General features: G+C 50.9%; 1 protein-coding gene across 2 annotated transcripts in view; it reads left to right on the top strand.

Annotated features, from left to right (window-relative positions):
• The window catches only part of FLVCR2 (FLVCR choline and putative heme transporter 2), a 49843-nt gene that overhangs the window by 17459 nt on the left and 5975 nt on the right, over positions 1-26409 (top strand). For both annotated transcript variants that reach the window (XM_063948278.1, XM_063948279.1), the window contains 7 exons: positions 267-408; positions 12606-12746; positions 13165-13232; positions 13306-13409; positions 13481-13591; positions 15842-15947; positions 25427-25538. In XM_063948278.1, coding sequence (XP_063804348.1) covers positions 267-408; positions 12606-12746; positions 13165-13232; positions 13306-13409; positions 13481-13591; positions 15842-15947; positions 25427-25538 — 784 coding nt within the window. The remainder of the gene's footprint in view (positions 1-266; positions 409-12605; positions 12747-13164; positions 13233-13305; positions 13410-13480; positions 13592-15841; positions 15948-25426; positions 25539-26409) is intronic.

The following is a 26409-nucleotide window of genomic DNA, read 5'->3' as shown; positions in this document are numbered from 1 at the left end:
AAGGCGCTGCTTTGTGGGGTATATTGTATAATATTGCCGGGCATCAGAGCTCTGGGCTGTGTCAACGGTAATCCCAGTCACAGGACAGCCGTGGAATGTGAGCAGGCGGAGGGGGCAGGGGGGTAATGCTGGGATATGGGGTGGGGGGGGGGGGGGGCATTGTGCCTTTTATAATTTATCACTGTATGTATATCTGTATCAGTTATTGACGTTAGTCTGATGAACCCACAGGGAAATCATAACCCTCCTGTCATTCTCTGCTCCAGCTAGGTGTGACCGTGGGGTTTCTGTTACCGCCTATTCTGGTTCCCAACCTTGAGGATAAGACCCAACTCTCACATCATGTCAGCATCATGTTCTATGGCACTGCAGCTGTCGCCAGTCTCCTCTTCATCCTGGTAATCTTCGGTGCGCAAAAGCCCAACATCTCCTAGTGGTACTGTAAGGCAGGAGAGAGGTGCAGTTACAGCTAGTGCAGGAATAGTAGGGGTGTGGGGTCAGTACAGGAGGAGTAGTGGTGTAATTACAGAGCGGTGTGTGTGAGGTCAGTACAGGAGGAGTAGTGGTGTAATTACAGAGCGGTGTGTGTGGGGTCAGTACAGGAGGAGTAGTGGTGTAATTACAGAGCGGTGTGTGTGGGGTCAGTACAGGAGGAGTAGTGGTGTAATTACAGAGCAGTGTGTGTGGGGTCAGTACAGAGGAGTAGTGGTGTAATTACAGAGCAGTGTGTAGGGGTCAGTACAGGAGGAGTAGTGGTGTAATTACAGAGCAGTGTGTGTGAGGTCAGTACAGGAGGAGTAGGGGTGTAATTACAGAGCGGTGTGTGCGGGGTCAGTACAGGAGGAGTAGTGGTGTAATTACAGAGCAGTGTGTGGGGGTCAGTACAGGAGTAGTAGTGGTGTAATTACAGAGCGGTGTGTGAGGTCAGTACAGGAGGAGTAGTGGTGTAATTACAGAGCGGTGTGTGAGGTCAGTACAGGAGGAGTAGTGGTGTAATTACAGAGCGGTGTGTGTGGGGTCAGTACAGGAGTAGTAGTGGTGTAATTACAGAGCGGTGTGTGCGGGGTCAGTACAGGAGGAGTAGTGGTGTAATTACAGAGCGGTGTGTGTGGGGTCAGTACAGGAGGAGTAGTGGTGTAATTACAGAGCGGTGTGTGTGAGGTCAGTACAGGAGGAGTAGTGGTGTAATTACAGAGCAGTGTGTGTGTGAGGTCAGTACAGGAGGAGTAGTGGTGTAATTACAGAGCGGTGTGTGCGGGGTCAGTACAGGAGGAGTAGTGGTGTAATTACAGAGCGGTGTGTGTGAGGTCAGTACAGGAGGAGTAGTGGTGTAATTACAGAGCGGTGTGTGTGGGGTCAGTACAGAGGAGTAGTGGTGTAATTACAGAGCAGTGTGTGTGCGGGGTCAGTACAGGAGGAGTAGTGGTGTAATTACAGAGCGGTGTGTGTGCGGGGTCAGTACAGGAGGAGTAGTGGTGTAATTACAGAGAGGTGTGTGTGCGGGGTCAGTACAGGAGGAGTAGTGGTGTAATTACAGAGCGGTGTGTGTGAGGTCAGTACAGGAGGAGTAGTGGTGTAATTACAGAGCGGTGTGTGTGAGGTCAGTACAGGAGGAGTAGTGGTGTAATTACAGAGCGGTGTGTGTGAGGTCAGTACAGGAGGAGTAGTGGTGTAATTACAGAGCAGTGTGTGCGGGGTCAGTACAGGAGGAGTAGTGGTGTAATTACAGAGCGGTGTGTGTGAGGTCAGTACAGGAGGAGTAGTGGTGTAATTACAGAGCGGTGTGTGCGGGGTCAGTACAGGAGGAGTAGTGGTGTAATTACAGAGCGGTGTGTGTGAGGTCAGTACAGGAGTAGTAGTGGTGTAATTACAGAGCGGTGTGTGTGAGGTCAGTACAGGAGGAGTAGTGGTGTAATTACAGAGCGGTGTGTGTGAGGTCAGTACAGGAGGAGTAGTGGTGTAATTACAGAGCGGTGTGTGCGGGGTCAGTACAGGAGGAGTAGTGGTGTAATTACAGAGCGGTGTGTGTGAGGTCAGTACAGGAGTAGTAGTGGTGTAATTACAGAGCGGTGTGTGTGAGGTCAGTACAGGAGGAGTAGTGGTGTAATTACAGAGTAGTGTGTGTGAGGTCAGTACAGGAGGAGTAGTGGTGTAATTACAGAGCGGTGTGTGTGAGGTCAGTGCAGGAGTAGTAGTGGTGTAATTACAGAGTAGTGTGTGTGAGGTCAGTACAGGAGGAGTAGTGGTGTAATTACAGAGCGGTGTGTGAGGTCAGTACAGGAGGAGTAGTGGTGGAATTACAGAGCAGTGTGTGCGGGGTCAGTACAGGAGGAGTAGTGGTGGAATTACAAAGCGGTGTGTGTGAGGTCAGTACAGGAGGAGTAGTGGTGTAATTACAGAGCGGTGTGTGTGAGGTCAGTGCAGGAGTAGTAGTGGTGTAATTACAGAGCAGTGTGTGTGAGGTCAGTACAGGAGGAGTAGTGGTGTAATTACAGAGCGGTGTGTGTGAGGTCAGTACAGGAGGAGTAGTGGTGTAATTACAGAGCGGTGTGTGTGAGGTCAGTACAGGAGGAGTAATGGTGTAATTACAAAGCGGTGTGTGTGGGGTTAGTATAGGAGGAGTAGTGGTGTAATTACAGAGCGGTGTGTGTGGGGTTAGTATAGGAGGAGTAGTGGTGTAATTACAGAGCGGTGTGTGTGAGGTCAGTATAGGAGGAGTAGTGGTGTAATTACAGAGCGGTGTGTGTGAGATCAGTACAGGAGGAGTAGTGGTGTAATTACAGAGCGGTGTGTGTGAGGTCAGTACAGGAGGAGTAGTGGTGTAATTACAGAGCGGTGTGTGTGAGGTCAGTACAGGAGGAGTAGTGGTGTAATTACAGAGCAGTGTGTGCGGGGTCAGTACAGGAGGAGTAGTGGTGTAATTACAGAGCGGTGTGCGGGGTCAGTACAGGAGGAGTAGTGGTGTAATTACAGAGCGGTGTGTGTGGGGTCAGTACAGGAGGAGTAGTGGTGTAATTACAGAGCGGTGTGTGTGAGGTCAGTACAGGAGGAGTAGTGGTGTAATTACAGAGCGGTGTGTGCGGGGTCAGTACAGGAGGAGTAGTGGTGTAATTACAGAGCGGTGTGTGCGGGGTCAGTACAGGAGGAGTAGTGGTGTAATTACAGAGCGGTGTGTGTGAGGTCAGTACAGGAGGAGTAGTGGTGTAATTACAGAGCGGTGTGTGTGAGGTCAGTACAGGAGTAGTAGTGGTGTAATTACAGAGCGGTGTGTGTGAGGTCAGTACAGGAGGAGTAGTGGTGTAATTACAGAGCAGTGTGTGTGTGAGGTTAGTACAGAGGAGTAGTGGTGTAATTACAGAGCGGTGTGTGCGGGGTCAGTACAGAGGAGTAGTGGTGTAATTACAGAGCGGTGTGTGTGCGGGGTCAGTACAGGAGGAGTAGTGGTGTAATTACAGAGCGGTGTGTGTGCGGGGTCAGTACAGGAGGAGTAGTGGTGTAATTACAGAGCGGTGTGTGTGAGGTCAGTACAGGAGGAGTAGTGGTGTAATTACAGAGCGGTGTGTGTGTGGGGTCAGTACAGAGGAGTAGTGGTGTAATTACAGAGCGGTGTGTGCGGGGTCAGTACAGGAGGAGTAGTGGTGTAATTACAGAGCGGTGTGTGTGGGGTCAGTACAGGAGGAGTAGTGGTGTAATTACAGAGCGGTGTGTGTGAGGTCAGTACAGGAGTAGTAGTGGTGTAATTACAGAGCGGTGTGCGGGGTCAGTACAGGAGGAGTAATGGTGTAATTACAGAGCGGTGTGTGTGAGGTCAGTACAGGAGGAGTAGTGGTGTAATTACAGAGCGGTGTGTGCGGGGTCAGTACAGGAGGAGTAGTGGTGTAATTACAGAGCGGTGTGTGTGAGGTCAGTTGAGGAGGAGTAGTGGTGTAATTACAGAGCGGTGTGTGTGAGGTCAGTACAGGAGGAGTAGTGGTGTAATTACAGAGCGGTGTGTGTGAGGTCAGTACAGGAGGAGTAGTGGTGTAATTACAGAGCGGTGTGTGTGAGGTCAGTACAGGAGGAGTAGTGGTGTAATTACAGAGCGGTGTGTGTGCGGGGTCAGTACAGGAGGAGTAGTGGTGTAATTACAGAGCAGTGTGTGTGTGAGGTCAGTACAGGAGGAGTAGTGGTGTAATTACAGAGCAGTGTGTGTGCGGGGTCAGTACAGGAGGAGTAGTGGTGTAATTACAGAGCAGTGTGTGTGGGGTCAGTGCAGGAGTAGTAGTGGTGTAATTACAGAGCGGTGTGTGTGTGAGGTCAGTACAGGAGGAGTAGTGGTGTAATTACAGAGCGGTGTGTGTGGGGTCAGTACAGGAGGAGTAGTGGTGTAATTACAGAGCGGTGTGTGTGAGGTCAGTAAAGGAGGAGTAGTGGTGTAATTACAGAGCGGTGTGTGTGGGGTCAGTACAGGAGGAGTAGTGGTGTAATTACAGAGCGGTGTGTGTGAGGTCAGTACAGGAGGAGTAGTGGTGTAATTACAGAGCGGTGTGTGTGGGGTCAGTACAGGAGGAGTAGTGGTGTAATTACAGAGCGGTGTGTGTGAGGTCAGTACGGGAGGAGTAGTGGTGTAATTACAGAGCAGTGTGTGCGGGGTCAGTACAGGAGGAGTAGTGGTGTAATTACAGAGCGGTGTGTGTGGGGTCAGTATAGGAGGAGTAGTGGTGTAATTACAGAGCGGTGTGTGTGAGGTCAGTACAGGAGTAGTAGTGGTGTAATTACAGAGCGGTGTGTGTGAGGTCAGTACAGGAGGAGTAGTGGTGTAATTACAGAGTAGTGTGTGTGAGGTCAGTGCAGGAGTAGTAGTGGTGTAATTACAGAGCAGTGTGTAGGGGTCAGTACAGGAGGAGTAGTGGTGTAATTACAGAGCGGTGTGTGTGAGGTCAGTACAGGAGGAGTAGTGGTGTAATTACAGAGCGGTGTGTGTGAGGTCAGTACAGGAGGAGTAATGGTGTAATTACAAAGCGGTGTGTGTGAGGTCAGTACAGGAGGAGTAGTGGTGTAATTACAGAGCGGTGTGTGCGGGGTCAGTACAGGAGGAGTAGTGGTGTAATTACAGAGCGGTGTGTGCGGGGTCAGTACAGGAGGAGTAGTGGTGTAATTACAGAGCAGTGTGTAGGGGTCAGTACAGGAGGAGTAGTGGTGTAATTACAGAGCGGTGTGTGCGGGGTCAGTACAGGAGGAGTAGTGGTGTAATTACAGAGCGGTGTGTGCGGGGTCAGTACAGGAGGAGTAATGGTGTAATTACAGAGCGGTGTGTGAGGTCAGTACAGGAGGAGTAGTGGTGTAATTACAGAGCGGTGTGTGTGAGGTCAGTACAGGAGGAGTAGTGGTGTAATTACAGAGCAGTGTGTGTGAGGTCAGTACAGGAGTAGTAGTGGTGTAATTACAGAGCAGTGTGTGTGAGGTCAGTACAGGAGGAGTAGTGGTGTAATTACAGAGCAGTGTGTGTGTGGGGTCAGTACAGGAGGAGTAGTGGTGTAATTACAGAGCGGTGTGTGTGAGGTCAGTACAGGAGGAGTAGTGGTGTAATTACAGAGCGGTGTGTGCGGGGTCAGTACAGAGGAGTAGTGGTGTAATTACAGAGCGGTGTGTGCGGGGTCAGTACAGGAGGAGTAGTGGTGTAATTACAGAGCGGTGTGTGTGAGGTCAGTACAGGAGGAGTAGTGGTGTAATTACAGAGCGGTGTGTGCGGGGTCAGTACAGGAGGAGTAGTGGTGTAATTACAGAGCGGTGTGTGTGAGGTCAGTACAGGAGGAGTAGTGGTGTAATTACAGAGCAGTGTGTGTGAGGTTAGTACAGAGGAGTAGTGGTGTAATTACAGAGCGGTGTGTGTGGGGGTCAGTACAGGAGGAGTAGTGGTGTAATTACAGAGCGGTGTGTGCGGGGTCAGTAGAGGAGGAGTAGTGGTGTAATTACAGAGCGGTGTGTGTGAGGTTAGTACAGAGGAGTAGTGGTGTAATTACAGAGCGGTGTGTGTGAGGTCAGTACAGGAGGAGTAGTGGTGTAATTACAGAGCAGTGTGTGTGAGGTTAGTACAGAGGAGTAGTGGTGTAATTACAGAGCGGTGTGTGCGGGGTCAGTATAGTAGGAGTAGTGGTGTAATTACAGAGCGGTGTGTGTGAGGTCAGTACAGGAGGAGTAGTGGTGTAATTACAGAGCGGTGTGTGTGTGGGGTCAGTACAGAGGAGTAGTGGTGTAATTACAGAGCGGTGTGTGCGGGGTCAGTACAGGAGGAGTAGTGGTGTAATTACAGAGCGGTGTGTGTGAGGTCAGTACAGGAGTAGTAGTGGTGTAATTACAGAGCGGTGTGCGGGGTCAGTACAGGAGGAGTAATGGTGTAATTACAGAGCGGTGTGTGTGAGGTCAGTACAGGAGGAGTAGTGGTGTAATTACAGAGCGGTGTGTGTGAGGTCAGTACAGGAGTAGTAGTGGTGTAATTACAGAGCGGTGTGCGGGGTCAGTACAGGAGGAGTAATGGTGTAATTACAGAGCGGTGTGTGTGAAGTCAGTACAGGAGGAGTAGTGGTGTAATTACAGAGCGGTGTGTGTGAGGTCAGTACAGGAGGAGTAGTGGTGTAATTACAGAGCGGTGTGTGTGGGGTCAGTACAGGAGGAGTAGTGGTGTAATTACAGAGCGGTGTGTGTGGGGTCAGTACAGGAGGAGTAGTGGTGTAATTACAGAGCGGTGTGTGTGGGGTCAGTACAGGAGGAGTAGTGGTGTAATTACAGAGCGGTGTGTGTGAGGTCAGTACAGGAGGAGTAGTGGTGTAATTACAGAGCGGTGTGTGTGAGGTCAGTACAGGAGGAGTAGTGGTGTAATTACAGAGCGGTGTGTGTGAGGTCAGTACAGGAGGAGTAGTGGTGTAATTACAGAGCGGTGTGTGTGAGGTCAGTACAGGAGGAGTAGTGGTGTAATTACAGAGCGGTGTGTGTGGGGTCAGTACAGAGGAGTAGTGGTGTAATTACAGAGCGGTGTGTGTGAGGTCAGTACAGGAGGAGTAGTGGTGTAATTACAGAGCAGTGTGTGTGGGATCAGTACAGGAGGAGTAGTGGTGTAATTACAGAGCAGTGTGCGGGGTCAGTACAGGAGTAGTAGTGGTGTAATTACAGAGCGGTGTGTGCGGGGTCAGTACAGGAGGAGTAGTGGTGTAATTACAGAGCGGTGTGTGCGGGGTCAGTACAGGAGGAGTAGTGGTGTAATTACAGAGCAGTGTGTGCGGGGTCAGTACAGGAGGAGTAGTGGTGTAATTACAGAGCAGTGTGTGTGGGGTCAGTACAGGAGGAGTAGTGGTGTAATTACAGAGCAGTGTGTGGGGTCAGTACAGGAGGAGTAGTGGTGTAATTACAGAGCGGTATGTGTGAGGTCAGTACAGGAGGAGTAGTGGTGTAATTACAGAGCGGTGTGTGCGGGGTCAGTACAGGAGCAGTAGTGGTGTAATTACAGAGCGGTGTGTGGGGGTCAGTACAGGAGGAGTAGTGGTGTAATTACAGAGCAGTGTGTGTGAGGTCAGTACAGGAGGAGTAGTGGTGTAATTACAGAGCGGTGTGTGTGAGGTTAGTACAGAGGAGTAGTGGTGTAATTACAGAGCAGTGTGTGCGGGGTCAGTACAGGAGGAGTAGTGGTGTAATTACAGAGCAGTGTGTGTGGGGTCAGTACAGGAGGAGTAGTGGTGGAATTACAGAGCGGTGTGTGCGGGGTCAGTACAGGAGGAGTAGTGGTGGAATTACAGAGCGGTGTGTGTGGGGTCAGTACAGGAGGAGTAGTGGTGGAATTACAGAGCGGTGTGTGTGAGGTCAGTACAGAGGAGTAGTGGTGTAATTACAGAGCAGTGTGTGTGAGGTCAGTACAGGAGTAGTAGTGGTGTAATTACAGAGCGGTGTGTGTGGGGTCAGTACAGGAGGAGTAGTGGTGTAATTACAGAGCGGTGTGTGTGGGGTCAGTACAGGAGGAGTAGTGGTGTAATTACAGAGCGGTGTGTGTGAGGTCAGTACAGGAGGAGTAGTGGTGTAATTACAGAGCGGTGTGTGTGGGGTCAGTACAGGAGGAGTAGTGGTGTAATTACAGAGCGGTGTGCGGGGTCAGTACAGGAGGAGTAGTGGTGTAATTACAGAGCGGTGTGTGCGGGGTCAGTACAGGAGGAGTAGTGGTGTAATTACAGAGCGGTGTGTGTGAGGTCAGTACAGGAGGAGTAGTGGTGTAATTACAGAGCGGTGTGTGTGGGGTCAGTACAGGAGGAGTAGTGGTGTAATTACAGAGCGGTGTGTGTGGGGTCAGTACAGGAGGAGTAGTGGTGTAATTACAGAGCGGTGTGTGTGAGGTCAGTACAGGAGGAGTAGTGGTGTAATTACAGAGCAGTGTGTGTGGGATCAGTACAGGAGGAGTAGTGGTGTAATTACAGAGCAGTGTGTGTGTGGGGTCAGTACAGGAGTAGTAGTGGTTTAATTACAGAGCAGTGTGTGTGTGGGGTCAGTACAGGAGTAGTAGTGGTGTAATTACAGAGCGGTGTGTGTGAGGTCAGTACAGGAGGAGTAGTGGTGTAATTACAGAGCGGTGTGTGCGGGGTCAGTACAGGAGGAGTAGTGGTGTAATTACAGAGCGGTGTGTGTGAGGTCAGTTGAGGAGGAGTAGTGGTGTAATTACAGAGCGGTGTGTGTGAGGTCAGTACAGGAGGAGTAGTGGTGTAATTACAGAGCAGTGTGTGCGGGGTCAGTACAGGAGGAGTAGTGGTGTAATTACAGAGCGGTGTGTGTGAGGTCAGTACAGGAGGAGTAGTGGTGTAATTACAGAGCGGTGTGTGTGAGGTCAGTACAGGAGGAGTAGTGGTGTAATTACAGAGCGGTGTGTGTGGGGTCAGTACAGGAGGAGTAGTGGTGTAATTACAGAGCGGTGTGTGAGGGGTCAGTACAGGAGGAGGAGTGGTGTAATTACAGAGCGGTGTGTGTGGGGTCAGTACAGGAGGAGTAGTGGTGTAATTACAGAGCGGTGTGTGTGAGGTCAGTACAGGAGGAGTAGTGGTGTAATTACAGAGCGGTGTGTGTGGGGTCAGTACAGGAGGAGTAGTGGTGGAATTACAGAGCGGTGTGTGTGAGGTCAGTACAGGAGGAGTAGTGGTGGAATTACAGAGCGGTGTGTGTGAGGTCAGTACAGGAGGAGTAGTGGTGGAATTACAGAGCAGTGTGTGTGGGGTCAGTACAGAGGAGTAGTGGTGTAATTACAGAGCGGTGTGTGTGAGGTCAGTACAGGAGGAGTAGTGGTGTAATTACAGAGCGGTGTGTGTGAGGTCAGTACAGGAGGAGTAGTGGTGTAATTACAGAGCGGTGTGTGTGAGGTCAGTACAGGAGGAGTAGTGGTGTAATTACAGAGCGGTGTGTGTGGGGTCAGTACAGGAGGAGTAGTGGTGGAATTACAGAGCGGTGTGTGTGGGGTCAGTACAGGAGTAGTAGTGGTGTAATTACAGAGCGGTGTGTGTGAGGTCAGTACAGGAGGAGTAATGGTGTAATTACAGAGCAGTGTGTGTGAGGTCAGTACAGGAGGAGTAGTGGTGTAATTACAGAGCGGTGTGTGTGTGGGGTCAGTACAGAGGAGTAGTGGTGTAATTACAGAGCGGTGTGTGCGGGGTCAGTACAGGAGGAGTAGTGGTGTAATTACAGAGCGGTGTGTGTGGGGTCAGTACAGGAGGAGTAGTGGTGGAATTACAGAGCGGTGTGTGTGGGGTCAGTACAGGAGGAGTAGTGGTGGAATTACAGAGCGGTGTGCGGGGTCAGTACAGGAGGGGTAATGGTGTAATTACAGAGCGGTGTGTGTGAGGTCAGTACAGGAGGAGTAGTGGTGTAATTACAGAGCGGTGTGTGTGGGGTCAGTACAGGAGGAGTAGTGGTGTAATTACAGAGCGGTGTGTGTGTGGGGTCAGTACAGGAGGAGTAGTGGTGGAATTACAGAGCGGTGTGTGTGAGGTCAGTACAGGAGGAGTAGTGGTGTAATTACAGAGCGGTGTGTGTGAGGTCAGTACAGGAGGAGTAGTGGTGTAATTACAGAGCGGTGTGTGTGGGGTCAGTACAGGAGGAGTAGTGGTGTAATTACAGAGCGGTGTGTGTGAGGTCAGTACAGGAGGAGTAGTGGTGTAATTACAGAGCGGTGTGTGTGGGGTCAGTACAGGAGGAGTAGTGGTGTAATTACAGAGCGGTGTGTGCGGGGTCAGTACAGGAGGAGTAGTGGTGTAATTACAGAGCGGTGTGTGTGAGGTCAGTACAGGAGGAGTAGTGGTGTAATTACAGAGCGGTGTGTGTGAGGTCAGTACAGGAGGAGTAGTGGTGTAATTACAGAGCGGTGTGTGTGAGGTCAGTACAGGAGGAGTAGTGGTGTAATTACAGAGCGGTGTGTGTGAGGTCAGTACAGGAGGAGTAGTGGTGTAATTACAGAGCAGTGTGTGTGAGGTCAGTACAGGAGGAGTAGTGGTGGAATTACAGAGCGGTGTGTGTGAGGTCAGTACAGGAGGAGTAGTGGTGTAATTACAGAGCAGTGTGTGTGAGGTCAGTACAGGAGGAGTAGTGGTGTAATTACAGAGCAGTGTGTAGGGGTCAGTACAGGAGGAGTAGTGGTGTAATTACAGAGCGGTGTGTGTGAGGTCAGTACAGGAGGAGTAGTGGTGTAATTACAGAGCGGTGTGTGTGGGGTCAGTACAGGAGGAGTAGTGGTGTAATTACAGAGCGGTGTGTGTGCGGGGTCAGTACAGGAGGAGTAGTGGTGTAATTACAGAGCGGTGTGTGCGGGGTCAGTACAGGAGGAGTAGTGGTGTAATTACAGAGCGGTGTGTGTGAGGTCAGTACAGGAGGAGTAGCGGTGGAATTACAGAGCGGTGTGTGTGGGGTCAGTACAGGAGTAGTAGTGGTGTAATTACAGAGCGGTGTGTGTGAGGTCAGTACAGGAGGTGTAGTGGTGTAATTACAGAGCGGTGTGTGTGAGGTCAGTACAGGAGGAGTAGTGGTGTAATTACAGAGCGGTGTGTGTGGGGTCAGTACAGGAGGAGTAGTGGTGTAATTACAGAGCGGTGTGTGTGAGGTCAGTACAGGAGGAGTAGTGGTGTAATTACAGAGCGGTGTGTGCGGGGTCAGTACAGGAGGAGTAGTGGTGTAATTACAGAGCGGTGTGTGTGGGGTTAGTATAGTAGGAGTAGTGGTGTAATTACAGAGCGGTGTGTGTGAGGTCAGTACAGGAGGAGTAGTGGTGTAATTACAGAGCGGTGTGTGTGAGGTCAGTACAGGAGGAGTAGTGGTGTAATTACAGAGCGGTGTGTGTGAGGTCAGTACAGGAGGAGTAGTGGTGTAATTACAGAGCGGTGTGTGCGGGGTCAGTACAGGAGGAGTAGTGGTGTAATTACAGAGCAGTGTGTGTGGGATCAGTACAGGAATAGCAGAGGCAGAGTGACAGCTTTGTAGTAGTGTAGCTCTGGCTATGGGACACTGGGAGGAGTAGTACGGGTGTATAGAAGAGTGTGTGGGATCAGTACAGGAATAGTAGAGGTAGTGACAGCTTTGTAGTAGTGTAGCTCTGGCTATGGGACACTGGGAGTAGTAGTACGGGTGTATAGAAGAGTGTGTGGGGTCAGTACAGGAATAGCAGAGGCAGAGTGACAGCTTTGTAGTAGTGTAGCTCTGGCTATGGGACACTGGGAGTAGTAGTACGGGTGTATAGAAGAGTGTGTGGGGTCAGTACAGGAATAGCAGAGGCAGAGTGACAGCTTTGTAGTAGTGTAGCTCTGGCTATGGGACACTGGGAGTAGTAGTACGGGTGTATAGAAGAGTGTGTGGGGTCAGTACAGGAATAGCAGAGGCAGAGTGACAGCTTTGTAGTAGTGTAGCTCTGGCTATGGGACACTGGGAGTAGTAGTACGGGTGTATAGAAGAGTGTGTGGGGTCAGTACAGGAATAGTAGAGGTAGTGACAGCTTTGTAGTAGTGTAGCTCTGGCTATGGGACACTGGGAGTAGTAGTACGGGTGTATAGAAGAGTGTGTGGGGTCAGTACAGGAATAGTAGAGGTAGTGACAGCTTTGTAGTAGTGTAGCTCTGGCTATGGGACACTGGGAGTAGTAGTACGGGTGTATAGAAGAGTGTGTGGGATCAGTACAGGAATAGCAGAGGCAGAGTGACAGCTTTGTAGTAGTGTAGCTCTGGCTATGGGACACTGGGAGTAGTAGTACGGGTGTATAGAAGAGTGTGTGGGATCAGTACAGGAATAGCAGAGGTAGAGTGACAGCTTTGTAGTAGTGTAGCTCTGGCTATGGGACACTGGGAGTAGTAGTACGGGTGTATAGAAGAGTGTGTGGGGTCAGTACAGGAATAGCAGAGGCAGAGTGACAGCTTTGTAGTAGTGTAGCTCTGGCTATGGGACACTGGGAGTAGTAGTACGGGTGTATAGAAGAGTGTGTGGGATCAGTACAGGAATAGCAGAGGTAGTGACAGCTTTGTAGTACTGGGAGGAGTAGCTGTGGGAGTAGCGATGTTTATCGGAGATCGGCATTGTTGAGACTCTTTCTGTGGTTGTTGATGATGATGATCGTGTGCTCAGTGTTTCAGGATGGCCCCCCGCTGCCCCCCTCCAAGGCCCAAGCAGCGCAGCTGTCTGTCCCCCCCGGTCAGTACTCCTATAAACTCTCCATCCTTCGGCTGCTGAAGAACCCAAACTTTGTTTTGCTGGTGGTATCATATGGTGAGTATGACAGTATGGGGGTGCGTATGTGGGGGTGGGGGGTCGGGGGTTTTATGTCCATAGCTTTACACAATAGTTCCTCCACCAATGCCAGAGTTCCCTTTGATGTTCTGCACAAATACGTTTCTTGCTTGCTGTGATTTGGGGTAAAGTTTTTGTGATCAGTCGTTTTACCCCTTCATTCAAAACTGTTTAAGTTTCTCCAGAAGCAATATATTCATTTTATGTTTGGCCACTGCACGCTGCCATATCTCTCAGAATGTGCCACACTCGGTTGATATACACTATTAAACGCCCATATATCACTGTTATGTGACTGGCCCATGACTGGGTGTGTAAGGGTCGCTGCTTCCGTCCACTGTTAGGACGTTGCGAGTTCCCGTGTTCTGTGTTGTCACCATGTAATCTGTCATTTCAGGGCTAAACACAGGAGCCTTTTACTCCCTGTCCACCTTACTGAACCGCATGGTGACAGAACATTACCCGGTAAGTGTCCCCTGCCCTATGTGGGTGTCCCTGTGAGTGTGCCGGTCTTCTCACAGCCTCCATCTCTGCGTAGGGCGAGGAGGTGAACGCCGGACGCATTGGTCTGACCATCACCGTGGCCGGGATGTGCGGAGCGCTGATCACTGGATTCTGGCTGGACAGAACAAAGACGTACAAGTGAGTGTGATTGTGACATGAGCGCTGTAAGTGTCCACCCTGCCAGGGACTCACTCCTCCCTCTCCCTCAGGCAGACCACCCTGGTGGTGTACATCTTCTCGCTGGTGGGAATGGTGGTCTTCACCTTCACCCTGGATCTTGGCTACCTGTGGGTCGGCTTCATTACTGCCGGATGTCTGGGGTGAGTACACTATAGGTGCATAATAATCCTGTGTGAGTGACTGTGTGCCCGGCGGGACCCCTGTGTGAGTGACTGTGTGCCCGGTGGGGCCCCTGTGTGAGTGACTTTGTGCCCGGCGGGACCCCTGTGTGAGTGACTTTGTGCCCGCCAGGACCCCTATGTGAGTGACTGTGTGCCCGGCGGGACCCCTGTGTTAGTGCTGACTTTGTGCCCGGCGGGGCCCCTGTGTGAGTGACTGTGTGCCCGGCGGGGCCCCTGTGTGAGTGACTGTGTGCCCGGTGGGGCCCCTGTGTGAGTGACTGTGTGCCCGGCGGGACCCCTGTGTGAGTGACTGTGTGCCCGGCGGGACCCCTATGTGAGCGGCTGTGTGCCCGGCGGGACCCCTGTGTGAGTGACTGTGTGCCCGGCGGGACCCCTATGTGATAGGCTGTGTGCCCGGCGGGGCCCCTGTGTGAGTGACTGTGTGCCCGGTGAGGCCCCTGTGTGAGTGACTGTGTGCCCGGCGGGGACCCTGTGTGAGTGACTTTGTGCCCTGTGGGGCCCCTGTGTGAGTGACTTTGTGCCCGGCGGGACCCCTGTGTGAGTGACTGTGTGCCCGGTGGGACCCCTTTGTGAGTGACTGTGTGCCCGGCGGGGCCCCTGTGTGAGTGACTGTGTGCCCGGCGGGGCCCCTGTGTGAGTGACTGTGTGCCCGGCGGGACCCCTGTGTGAGTGACTGTGTGCCCGGTGGGGCCCTTGTGTGAGTGACTTTGTGCCCGGCGGGACCCCTGTGTGAGTGCTGACTTTGTGCCCGGCGGGGCCCCTGTGCGAGTGGCTGTGTGCCCGGCGGGACCCCTGTGTGAGTGACTTTGTGCTCGGTGGGGCCCCTGTGTGAGTGACTGTGTGCCCGGCGGGACCCCTGTGTGAGTGCTGACTTTGTGCCCGGCCAGGACCCCTGTGTGAGTGACTTTGTGCCCGGCGGGACCCCTGTGTGAGTGACTGTGTGCCCGGCGGGACCCCTGTGTGAGTGACTTTGTGCCCGGCGGGACCCCTGTGTGAGTGACTTTGTGCCCGGCGGGACCCCTGTGTGAGTGACTGTGTGCCCGGCGGGACCCATGTGTGAGTGACTGTGTGCCCGGCGGGACCCATGTGTGAGTGACTGTGTGCCCGGTGGGGCCCCTGTGTGAGTGACTTTGTGCCCGGCGGGACCCCTGTGTGAGTGCTGACTTTGTGCCCGGCGGGGCCCCTGTGTGAGTGACTCTGTGCCCGGCGGGACCCCTGTGTGAGTGACTCTGTGCCCGGCGGGACCCCTGTGTGAGTGACTTTGTGCCCGGCGGGACCCCTGTGTGAGTGACTGTGTGCCCGGCGGGACCCCTGTGTGAGTGACTCTGTGCCCGGCGGGACCCCTGTGTGAGTGACTCTGTGCCCGGCGGGACCCCTGTGTGAGTGGCTGTGTGCCCGGCCAGGACCCCTGTGTGAGTGACTTTGTGCCCGGCGGGACCGCTGTGTGAGTGACTTTGTGCCCGGCGGGACCCCTGTGTGAGTGACTGTGTGCCCGGCGGGACCCCTGTGTGAGTGACTCTGTGCCCGGCGGGACCCCTGTGTGAGTGACTCTGTGCCCGGCGGGACCCCTGTGTGAGTGGCTGTGTGCCCGGCCAGGACCCCTGTGTGAGTGACTTTGTGCCCGGCGGGACCCCTGTGTGAGTGACTTTGTGCCCGGTGGGGCCCCTGTGTGAGTGACTGTGTGCCCGGCGGGACCCCTGTGTGAGTGCTGACTTTGTGCCCGGCCAGGACCCCTGTGTGAGTGACTTTGTGCCCAGCGGGACCCCTGTGTGAGTGACTGTGTGCCCGGCGGGACCCCTGTGTGAGTGACTCTGTGCCCGGCGGGACCCCTGTGTGAGTGACTCTGTGCCCGGCAGGACCCCTGTGTGAGTGGCTGTGTGCCCGGCCAGGACCCCTGTGTGAGTGACTTTGTGCCCGGCAGGACCCCTGTGTGAGTGACTTTGTGCCCGGCGGGACCTCTGTGTGAGTGATTTTGTGCCCGGCAGGACCCCTGTGTGAGTGACTTTGTGCCCGGCAGGACCCCTGTGTGAGTGCTGACTTTGTGCCCGGCGGGACCCCTGTGTGAGTGCTGACTTTGTGCCCGGCGGGACCCCTGTGTGAGTGACTACCCTCATCCCTTCACCTGACGCCCCCTGTCCTGCACCTGTAGTCCTGGGTGTTTGGGGCGATACATTGGGAAGAACAGACAATTGGGATCTTCTCCACCAGGTTCTTCATGACCGGATATCTCCCGCTGGGATATGAGTTTGCAGCAGAACTAACGTATCCGGAATGTGTGGGAACTTCGTCAGGACTTCTCAATGTGTCCGCGCAGGTGAGTGCTCATGTAGAAACGTCAGAAATCTGCTTATGGGGGGAACTGATGGTTGCGGGTCACGTTGTAACCTATTCAGGATCACTGCTCAGGGGTCATTGAAACCACAGTGCTACTGAGACCTTGCAGAGCACACAGTACAGGTGCCATTGTTTGCCTTCTCCACTCCCAGCTGATGCTGCACAGTGGAAAGTAGCGGCTGGATGCAAAGCCGCCTGTCTGGTTCTCCCTTAGTGATCTAACATACTGATATCACTTGCAGTAAAAGATCTACAAAAGTGGACGAGATATTCAGGGAGTATCTAATCTATCTATATGTATATGTATGTATGTATATATATATATATATATATATATATATATAATATTATAATATGTATGTGTATAATATGTCAATTACATCAGTCCTTGTCCCAGTGGAGCTTACATTCTGTATTCCCCGCACACAGACACGCAGGGGTTAATTGTAGTCAGCAGCTGGTTCTGCCACCAGTTTATGTTTGGCTTGTGGGAGGATACTGGGAGGTAACCCACCACGGACTCTGCTGTATGTGATGTGACGCCGGCTGGTTGTGTCACTGTTTCCATTTTGCCGTCCGTGACTTTGCGGCTCTTGGTTGCAGTAATAACTGGACATTTAAAGGGACACAAAGTATAATTCCAAAGCTGCCAGTACTGGCCCCATATATACCACATGATTTCTCCCAGGTGCAAATCAGCCCTTAAGTCTCCCGGGCCAGGACCCTGAGCCCCTCCTCAACTTATCAGGGTGAGGAAGGAGACACCCCCTTTCCCCTTCACCAGTGGTAATATTAAGGCCTTGAGTCCAACACGTAGTGAACCATCGGTCGTTAATTGTTTAAATCCATTGGTAGGAAACCATATATGCTTTTAGCCAGTAAAGGTTTTGCGTAAGCACAGATCTCAGCCATATATCTGTCACTGCCGCTGTAGCGCTGTGCAGAGAATATTTTGGTTATTTACATCGGTGCCTTTTGTCAGGCTGTATGTGTCTAATATGCCATGGCAGAAGAGTTATTAGCACCATGGATAAATACCCTTACATGGGTAACATTCATAGATTATATCCCTAGTAAGGGTATGTATCAGTAGTCTCCATGACACTTCTGTACAGGTATTACAGCCGCCCGGCCACTGTGTATTACTAGGAACCATGTGCTTTGGATAACTGACTTATTGCACCGTTATACTCCGTCTATATGCTGCATATGCCGCAGCTTTGGGGCTATGCTGGAAGAGTCGCAGGAAAGTCGGACTGTTTGGCCGCATCCTCTTCTCGCTGTCAGAACTGTGGACGCCATAAGCTGGCTTTGGGCCTAATTCTTAGCGCAGACATGATGATTTTACATAGGTCTCTGATGTTTGCAGTACTGCCCATTTGCAGAACAGGTCCTGCGTCGTTGCTTGCAGATCCCCCTAAGCCCCAGAATGATTGACAGGCTGCGTCCGTTTGGGAGCGGGGAGGCGGTGGCGACCGTTTAGCAAAATGTGGGCCTCCTGTGACATTTGCATATTTTCGCACAGCAGCTGCGTTCATAGATACGGCTGCTATACGAGTTGCGTCCGTCCACGCATCAGGCCCCCCCACGCGGATGTACCTGGAGTGCTCTCTGGCATTGCACTATTGACCACTACTGATAAAGGTTAAATATTAATGCCCCTATCCCCTCCCTGTGATCTTCTGCTCTGTGTCCCCGGTTGCCTATTATTTAAATAAATAAAAACAACTCACTACAGTGGAAACCCCCGTGACACTCACATGGCTGGGAATCCGCTTTTCCTGTGGGATACAATGTGTAGCTCCCGGGTCTGTGTCACAGCAGTGTAAGGGTTAAAGGTCTAACATTCCATAAACTCTGAGGACAATAAATCACTTTGTACTAAAAGGATTCCGATGAGGGATTTACCCCATTGCAGGGAGGAAGGGAAAATGCAGCTTTTGGGTCTAAATCAGAGGTGGATGAAAATCCTGTTGCAGTTGCGAATGTGTATGTAGTGGATCTGTGATAATACACTAATGTTGCAGCCGCCGGCATTTGTACAGACCCGATCACTGCTGACTCCTCCGATCCACCACTTGGGTATAAAACGCACCATCCAGATGCACATTGGTGACACCATGAAACGTCTGAGCAACCGTATGCTCGCTCAAAACATCCATCGCAACTAAGCCGCCGGAGCCTTTACAACTGCGTACAAACAAGCAGGCTGTGACGCGCCCACAGAGTGATCACGACACACTCACGGTCCGCAACTATCAATTACTCTGCGTCCAAATCCACACTGCAACCGGAAAAACATTGGTCAACTGCGACAAAGCAGAGCAATGTTCTGCAGATCACTAGAGAGATCCGTAATGTAATAATCTGCAGAATATATCACTATGTATCTGTCGGGGTAGATGGGACAGAGCAATGTTCTGCAGATTGCTAGAGAGGTCCGTAATGTAATAATCTGCAGAATATATCACTATGTATCTGTCGGGGTAGATGGGACAGAGCAATGTTCTGCAGATTGCTAGAGAGGTCAGTAATGTAATAATCTGCAGAATATATCATTACGTATCTGTCAGAGGGTAGATGTGATAGAGCAATGTTCTGCAAATCCCTAGAGGGGTGGCGCTCGTTATCCCGGCTATCGGGATTCTGGCGCTCAGCATACCGGCCGCCGGGATACGACAACTATTTTCCCTCTTGGGGTGTCCACGACACCCCTGGAGGGAGAATAAATAGTGTGGCGTACGTAGCGCGCCACCGTGCCTGCAGCGTGGTAAGCCTGCAAGGAGCTCTTTTGCGCTCGCCCCGGTGCAGGCGGTAGGGATCTCGGCGCTGGTATACTAGGCGCCGAGATCCCGACAGCCGGCCAGGCATAGTAGACCACCCTAGAGAGTTCAGTAATGTAATCTTCAGAATATACCGCTCTCTGTCAGGGGTAGATGGGACAGAGCAATGTTCTGCAGAGATGTCAATAACTAATAATCTGCAGAATAGATCACTATGCGTCGGTCAGGGGGTAGATGGGACAGAGCAAGGTTCTGCAGAGATGTCAATAACTAATAATCTGCAGAATAGATCACTATGCATCGGTCAGGGGGTAGATGGGACAGAGCAGTGTTCTGCAGAGAGGTCAGTAATGTAATATTCTGCAGAATAGATCACTATGTCTGTCGGGGGTAGATGGGACAGAGCAAGGTTCTGCAGAGATGTCAATAACTAATAATCTGCAGGATATATCACTATGCATCGGTCAGGGGGTAGATGGGACAGAGCAGTGTTCTGCAGAGAGGTCAGTAATGTAATATTCTGCAGAATAGATCACTATGTCTGTCGGGGGTAAATGGGACAGAGCAAGGTTCTGCAGAGATGTCAATAACTAATAATCTGCAGGATATATCACTATGCATCGGTCAGGGGGTAGATGGGACAGAGCAGTGTTCTGCAGAGAGGTCAGTAATGTAATATTCTGCAGAATAGATCACTATGTCTGTCGGGGGTTAATGGGACAGAGCAAGGTTCTGCAGAGATGTCAATAACTAATAATCTGCAGGATATATCACTATGCATCGGTCAGGGGGTAGATGGGACAGAGCAGTGTTCTGCAGAGAGGTCAGTAATGTAATATTCTGCAGAATAGATCACTATGTCTGTCGGGGGTAGATGGGACAGAGCAAGGTTCTGCAGAGATGTCAATAACTAATAATCTGCAAGATATATCACTATGCATCAGTCAGGGGGTAGGTGGGACAGAGCAATGTTCTGCAGAGAGGTCCGTAATGTAATATTCTGCAGAATAGATCACTATGCATCGGCCAGGGGGTAGATGGGACAGAGCAAGGTTCTGCAGAGATGTCAATAACTAATAATCTGCAGGATATATCACTATGCATCAGTCAGGGGGTAGGTGGGACAGAGCAATGTTCTGCAGAGAGGTCCGTAATGTAATATTCTGAAGAATAGATCACTATGCATCGGCCAGGGGGTAGATGGGACAGAGCAAGGTTCTGCAGAGATGTCAATAACTAATAATCTGCAGGATATATCACTATGCATCAGTCAGGGGGTAGATGGGACAGAGCAATGTTCTGCAGAGAGGTCCGTAATGTAATATTCTGAAGAATAGATCACTATGCATCGGCCAGGGGGTAGATGGGACAGAGCAAGGTTCTGCAGAGATGTCAATAACTAATAATCTGCAGAATAGATCACTATGCATCGGTCAGGGGGTAGATGGGACAGTGCAATGTTCTGCAGATCACTAGAGAGGTCAGCGGATCATACAAGCATGCAGCCAGCGTCTGTCTACACCAGGCGCGCCATGCAGCATTAGCATAGTATCGCACAGCCACTGTGTCAACCTCTGAACAATAATATATTACTAGTACAGAGACCCAGCATATACCACTGCTCCATCCTATCCCGCCAGACCATAGAGGATTATTATATAGATCTTTAAAACAACATGTCTCCCAAACCTAGAAGTCCGTACAGAATAAGATATCGAGCTAATAACTACCAGAGAAAATCTGGATAGATATCCCTCCAGTTGGCACCGCAGTCTCTCAGTCCCGCTGGCACCCCACGCCTGTACCTCCTGTATCACTATGTGATGCATAATCCAACTAGCAACCTGCCGGAATTACAGATCACTGTTCCATATTTATAAAACCCTTTGTCCAGGATAAAACACACAGTGCTTGCAGATTATTCCCTGCAGCCTCTGAGGCTAATTGAATCTGCTTCAAAGTGATGATCCGCCCTGGCAATAAGGGTGGAGGCGAGTTTGGGGTGTCAGGAACTTTGCCTGGAGCAGAGACTATAGGGACTGGAGTATTAATCACAAAGGACATTGGCGATCTCTGCAGATGCTGTATACGGGATGTCGGAACGTTCTGCTGCAGCAATTTCCTCTGTATGGCTTCTTCTGTCTTGCTGGTCCGCAGTCTTCAGGGGGCTGCGTACCCTTATCTCGGGAGCCGTTGCTGGGACTTGGACGTGCCGCCATCGTTTCCTGGCCTGAGTGACAATTGGCCTTATTGCATATTTTCATCATTATCGTTTATTTGTAAATCGTCACAAAATTCTGCAGCGCCGGTTCATAGACGAGGTGCAGACGTGAGACCGGGCGGTGGGGGAGAGGAAGAGGTAGCTGATGTCTCAGAGAAGGGAGTTAGGGTTAGGTACCACCCCATGGAGGATGAGGCTGCGGGGAGGGAGGGTTAAGGTTAGGGGGCCATGTGGGGAATGTAAGTAGTATACTTACCTTCCCCTGTCAGGATTCCGATCTGTACTGGTGTATATAGTGCAGCATCATTGCCTGCCCATTACAGATATACAGCATGTACATATATGAAAAAAAAAGTGTAAACAAGCTCTGCTACCTTTTTAACACAGTAACCAATTTAGAAATGTGCATATATTACAATTAAAGTGCTATAGTTAATACAGTCACAAATTAAGTGAGTTGTGCAAATATTCAAATTATGTGCAAAATTATGTAACAAGTGCAAATAGAAGACTACAATTGTTAAATTAATAGTAGTACAGTTGTTGGCACTCCAAACGTAAGTGGCCGCTACAAAAGTCCTCAAATTGACTTTTATATTTCCAAAAGTCCTAAGAAAGTGTTGCAAAGTGGTAGAACTCCGCGCCTTCAGTGCTTTAACAACACAAAATCCTTAAGTGATCACATATATATATGCGTACCAAACATAGGTAGAATACAGGCTCGTAGCTGTGTCTTTTGTTACGAAGCCCTTCCTCCTCTTCAGTACGGCTGTTCTCCGCCAACGGTGTTTAGCAAAAGCAAATAGAGGTATTGGGGATCATTCCGAGTTGATCGCTAGCTGAAAATGTTCGCTGCGCAGCGATGATGCAAAAAACGGCACTTCTGCGCATGTGGCGCAATGTGCACACGCAACGTACTTTCACAACGGCCGATGTAGTTTTACACACGGTCTAGCGAAGCTTTTCAGTCGCACTGCTGGCCGCAGAGTGATTGACAGGAAAGGGGCATTTCTGGTTGTCAACTGACCGTTTTCAGGGAGTGATCGAAAAAACGCAGGCGTGCCAGGAAAAACGCAGGCGTGGCTGGGCGAACGCAGGGCGTGTTTGTGACATCAAAACAGGAACTGAACTGTCTGAAGTGATCGCAAGCGCTGAGTAGGTCTGGAGCTACTCTGAAACTGCACACTTTTTTTCGTAGTCGCTCTGCGATCCTTTCGTTCGCACTTCTGCTAAGCTAAAATACACTCCCAGTGGGCGGCGGCTTAGCGTTTGCACGGCTGCTAAAAACAGCTAGCGAGCGATCAACTCGGAATGACCCCCATACAAATAAAGTGCAATGTGAATAGGGCTTTTATCAGCTTAAGGCCACCCTTGGCCCATAGCTTATATATATATATATATATATATATATCTATCTATCCAGCAGCAGGACTTCCAGAGACCCGCCAGCTTCTATGTAAGTAGCTACCCCCCATAACTGGGCTTTTAACTAGTATGTCATAATTACTGTAGTGAGCGTTTCTGTGTTTGGGGCGTTATTCTGTCCCCATTATTCTAGTTACTGTCCGGCACAATGTTCCGCTCAAATTACACTGCCTGGGTCTGTTTCTCTGTCATTTACAATTCACTGGATGTTTAATCACCCATAAGATGTAATCATTGCCTAACCCGCCTCACTCTGGGTGGCGGAATGACTGTTCCACATGACACATCTCACTGTTTAATTGATGAGTTGTATTTAAATGGCAACAAACTTGTTTTTACAAACTTCTAACATCAATGAAGTCCGGGGATGCGACGCTTCCTGGGGTGGGGAATTCTGATCTGCGGCACGTCGGCTATGGGTAAAGGCAGTGATAACGGAAGCGTCCAGCTGTACTGCCGCACACAGCAGGACAACTGGAAAAGAAAAATGATTTTTGCTTGATAGAATTGTCAACATAGCTGGGAACAATGCATTGCAGGGCTTGTAGAAATCCTGATCGCCTGCGGAGTAATGTCCCATGAACAATCAGGACCCTGTGTGTTATTTCCGTGGCACAGGGAACTTCCTGCCACTAGGTCATTGTAGTTCTTCTGTTGCAACGGAACGGAATCTGCAAAACAATCGTATAGAACAGTTTCTGCCGCGGAGCGTGTTTGTGTTTGCAGTTCCCATTATGTCGTTCTTGAGCAATGAAGCCGTCCACATAATGGGGGTCATTCCGAGTTGATCGCTAGCTGCCGTTGTTCGCAGCGCATCGATCAGGCTAAAAATCGGCATTTCTGCGCATGCGTATGCACCGCAATGCGCAGGCGCGTCGTACGGGTACAATGAGCATCGTGGGTTTGCACAGAGTGTAACCAACATTCCAGTCGCACGGACGAACGCAGGAAGATTGACATGAAGTGGGCGTTTCTGGGTGTCAACCGACCGTTTTCAGGGAGTGCTTAGAAAAACGCAGGGGTGGCAGAAAAAACGCAGGCGTGGCTGGGCGTTCGCTGGGCGGGTGTGTGACGTCAAAAGCCGTCCCTCCGTCGTTAGAATCAACGCACACGAAGAGTAACTACAGGGCTGGTCTTGTTTTGCACAAAAAGATTTTGCAGGCGCTCTGCTGCACAGGCGTTCGCACTTCTGCAAAGCGAAAATACACTCCCCGGTGGGCGGTGACAGTGCGTTTGCACGGCTGCTAAAGACTGCTAGCGAGCGATCAACTCGGAATGACCCCCAATGGCTGCTGTCGGTGCAAGCGACAGGTGAGCTTTAAAGATTTTTGTATGGCTGCAAATGCGTTGCATTCTAGTGCCTTCATCTGTAGCTGAAGTGCGACAACAAAAGGCAGCCACTGCGCATCCAAATAACTTTACTGGGTACATTTACAAAGCGGTGGTTGTGCAAGCTGCTGCCTCTTGGTGTGTTTTATCCCCGCAATTTAAAACTGCTGTGGTATTACGAGCAAGATAAACTAGGCAAAGAGGCTCACACTTCAGTTATATTTACAGACAGGGGATGTTCATCATGAAAATATACACTATAAAAGTCCAACGCGTTTTATAGAGCGATCCACAGTTTCATCAGAGAGGTTGGTGGGTGCCTCATGTGAGTGGCTGGGGAGCCATGTAATGGGAGTGGCTTGGGCTGATGACAATTTGCATACCCTGAGTGACCATGGGGGTCATTCCGAGTTGATCGCTCGCTAGCAGTTTTTAGCAGCCGTGCAAACGCTATGCCGCCGCCCACTGGGAGTGTATTTTAGCTTAGCAGAAGTGCGAACGCATGTGCAGCCGAGCTCTGCAAAACCCGTTTGTGCAGTTTCAGAGTAGCTCTGAACCTACTCAGCGCGTCCGATCACTTCAGCCTATTCCTGTCCGGATTTGACGTCATACACCGGCCCAGCCACGCCTGCGTTTTTTCAGACACGCCTGCGTTTTTGCAAACTCTCCCTGAAAACGGTCAGTTGACACCCAGAAACGCCCCCTTCCTGTCAATCTTCTTGCGGCCGCCAGTGCGAAGGAAAATTTTGCTAGAACCTGTGCACAACCACAAAGAGCTTTGTACCCATACGTCGCGCATGCGCATTGCGGGGCATACGCATGCGCATAAATGCCGTTTTATCACCTGATCGCTGCGATCAACTCGTCATGACCCCCCATGTCAGAGCTGTAGTGTTGTATATAGTATAGAATCCTCCTATTTGCTGTATAACTAGAAATTTGAATAGCCAGGTTGCAATATACGTTTTGCATGTGCCTGATTAATAATGTCTTTGTTGTACCCTTGTCATTCGGTTCATGTACAGCCCCGGGAATGAAAGACGACACCTTTACAATCCATATTTACCGGCTGCCATAACTCCAACCTACTGAAATATCCCAATTGCAGAATGTTCTGTACTAATGGATGCACAGTACAACTGCTCGCACTGTGCACGTTGGTTTTGCCATTACTTTTCTTCAGGTTTCAGAGCTGCACTGTAGGGACTAGTGTTCAGTAATGATTAATAGATTTACCTTACAATCCTGTTCAGTGCAAATAATATGATGGGGATTGATCCATGCAAACGGTCAGTGTACAACGTGCTTAGATGAACCAGCCCAACAGCAGCGTGTCCCTGAATATTGTGTTCCTACACCAAAAGTAAATAAACTGCTCGGTGGAACTAGTCCCTTTTCCTGTGGGGAGTGATGTAATCGGATATTAGCACTGTTGGTTATAAATATACCTGGTTATACTCTTTATCAGCTCACTATATATGTATAAATACACGGTCCCCAGCACTAGGGTACTGCTGGCATTAATAAAATAGATGATGGTATGGTCCTAATTCCAAGCCGTAACCGTGGCACCTTACAGACATCCACAGTAATGCTAAAAGCTTTAAGCTGTTGCTATTCCAAGTACTGTGCCTGATATTCTTGTGCCTCACCTGGATTCATGTATGTATGTCTTTGTTTGCACATGTCTCTTTCTTACAGGTGTTTGGACTAATATTTACCACAGCCCAGGGACAGATACTGGAAAAATTTGGGGTCCAGGCTGGGAACATTTTACTCTGCTGCTTCCTGCTGGTGGGCGCAGTTATTACAGGTACCTTTCTCTTCTGTATACCCCACTGTTCATCAGACACCAGGTGTCACCCCTCCCCGACCTGTACCTGGGTGTTGTGGTTCATCAGCATCACAAGGAAATGAGAAGCTATGTACACATTGGGGTTCAGTCCCTTGTTATGCTATCTGCTCCTGTGCGTGGCAGGGTACCATTCTTCCCTCTACTCCTGTGCGTGGCAGGGTGCCGTTCTTCCCTCTACTCCTGTGCGTGGCAGGGTGCCGTTCTTCCCTCTACTCCTGTGCGTGGCAGGGTACCGTTCTTCCCTCTACTCCTGTGCGTGGCAGGGTGCCGTTCTTCCCTCTACTCCTGTGCGTGGCAGGGTGCCGTTCTTCCCTCTACTCCTGTGCGTGGCAGGGTACCGTTCTTCCCTCTACTCCTTGCGTGGCAGGGTACCGTTCTTCTCCCTACTCCTGTGCGTGGCAGGGTGCCGTTCTTCCCTCTACTCCTGTGCGTGGCAGGGTGCCGTTCTTCCCTCTACTCCTGTGCGTGGCAGGGTGCCGTTCTTCCCTCTACTCCTGTGCGTGGCAGGGTGCCGTTCTTCCCTCTACTCCTGTGCGTGGCAGGGTGCCGTTCTTCCCTCTACTCCTGTGCGTGGCAGGGTGCCGTTCTTCCCTCTACTCCTGTGCGTGGCAGGGTGCCGTTCTTCCCTCTACTCCTGTGCGTGGCAGGGTGCCGTTCTTCCCTCTACTCCTGTGCGTGGCAGGGTACCGTTCTTCCCTCTACTCCTGTGCCTGGCAGGGTACAGGTCTTCCGTCTGCTCCTGTGCGTGGCAGGGTGCCGTTCTTCCCTCTACTCCTGTGCGTGGCAGGGTGCCGTTCTTCCCTCTACTCCTGTGCGTGGCAGGGTGCCG

This window comes from Pseudophryne corroboree, chromosome 12 (assembly GCF_028390025.1).
Source record: "Pseudophryne corroboree isolate aPseCor3 chromosome 12, aPseCor3.hap2, whole genome shotgun sequence".
Taxonomy (NCBI): Eukaryota; Metazoa; Chordata; class Amphibia; order Anura; family Myobatrachidae; genus Pseudophryne; species Pseudophryne corroboree.
The sequence above is the reverse complement of the archived record's forward strand: the minus strand, read 5'-3'. Positions and strand labels throughout refer to the sequence as shown.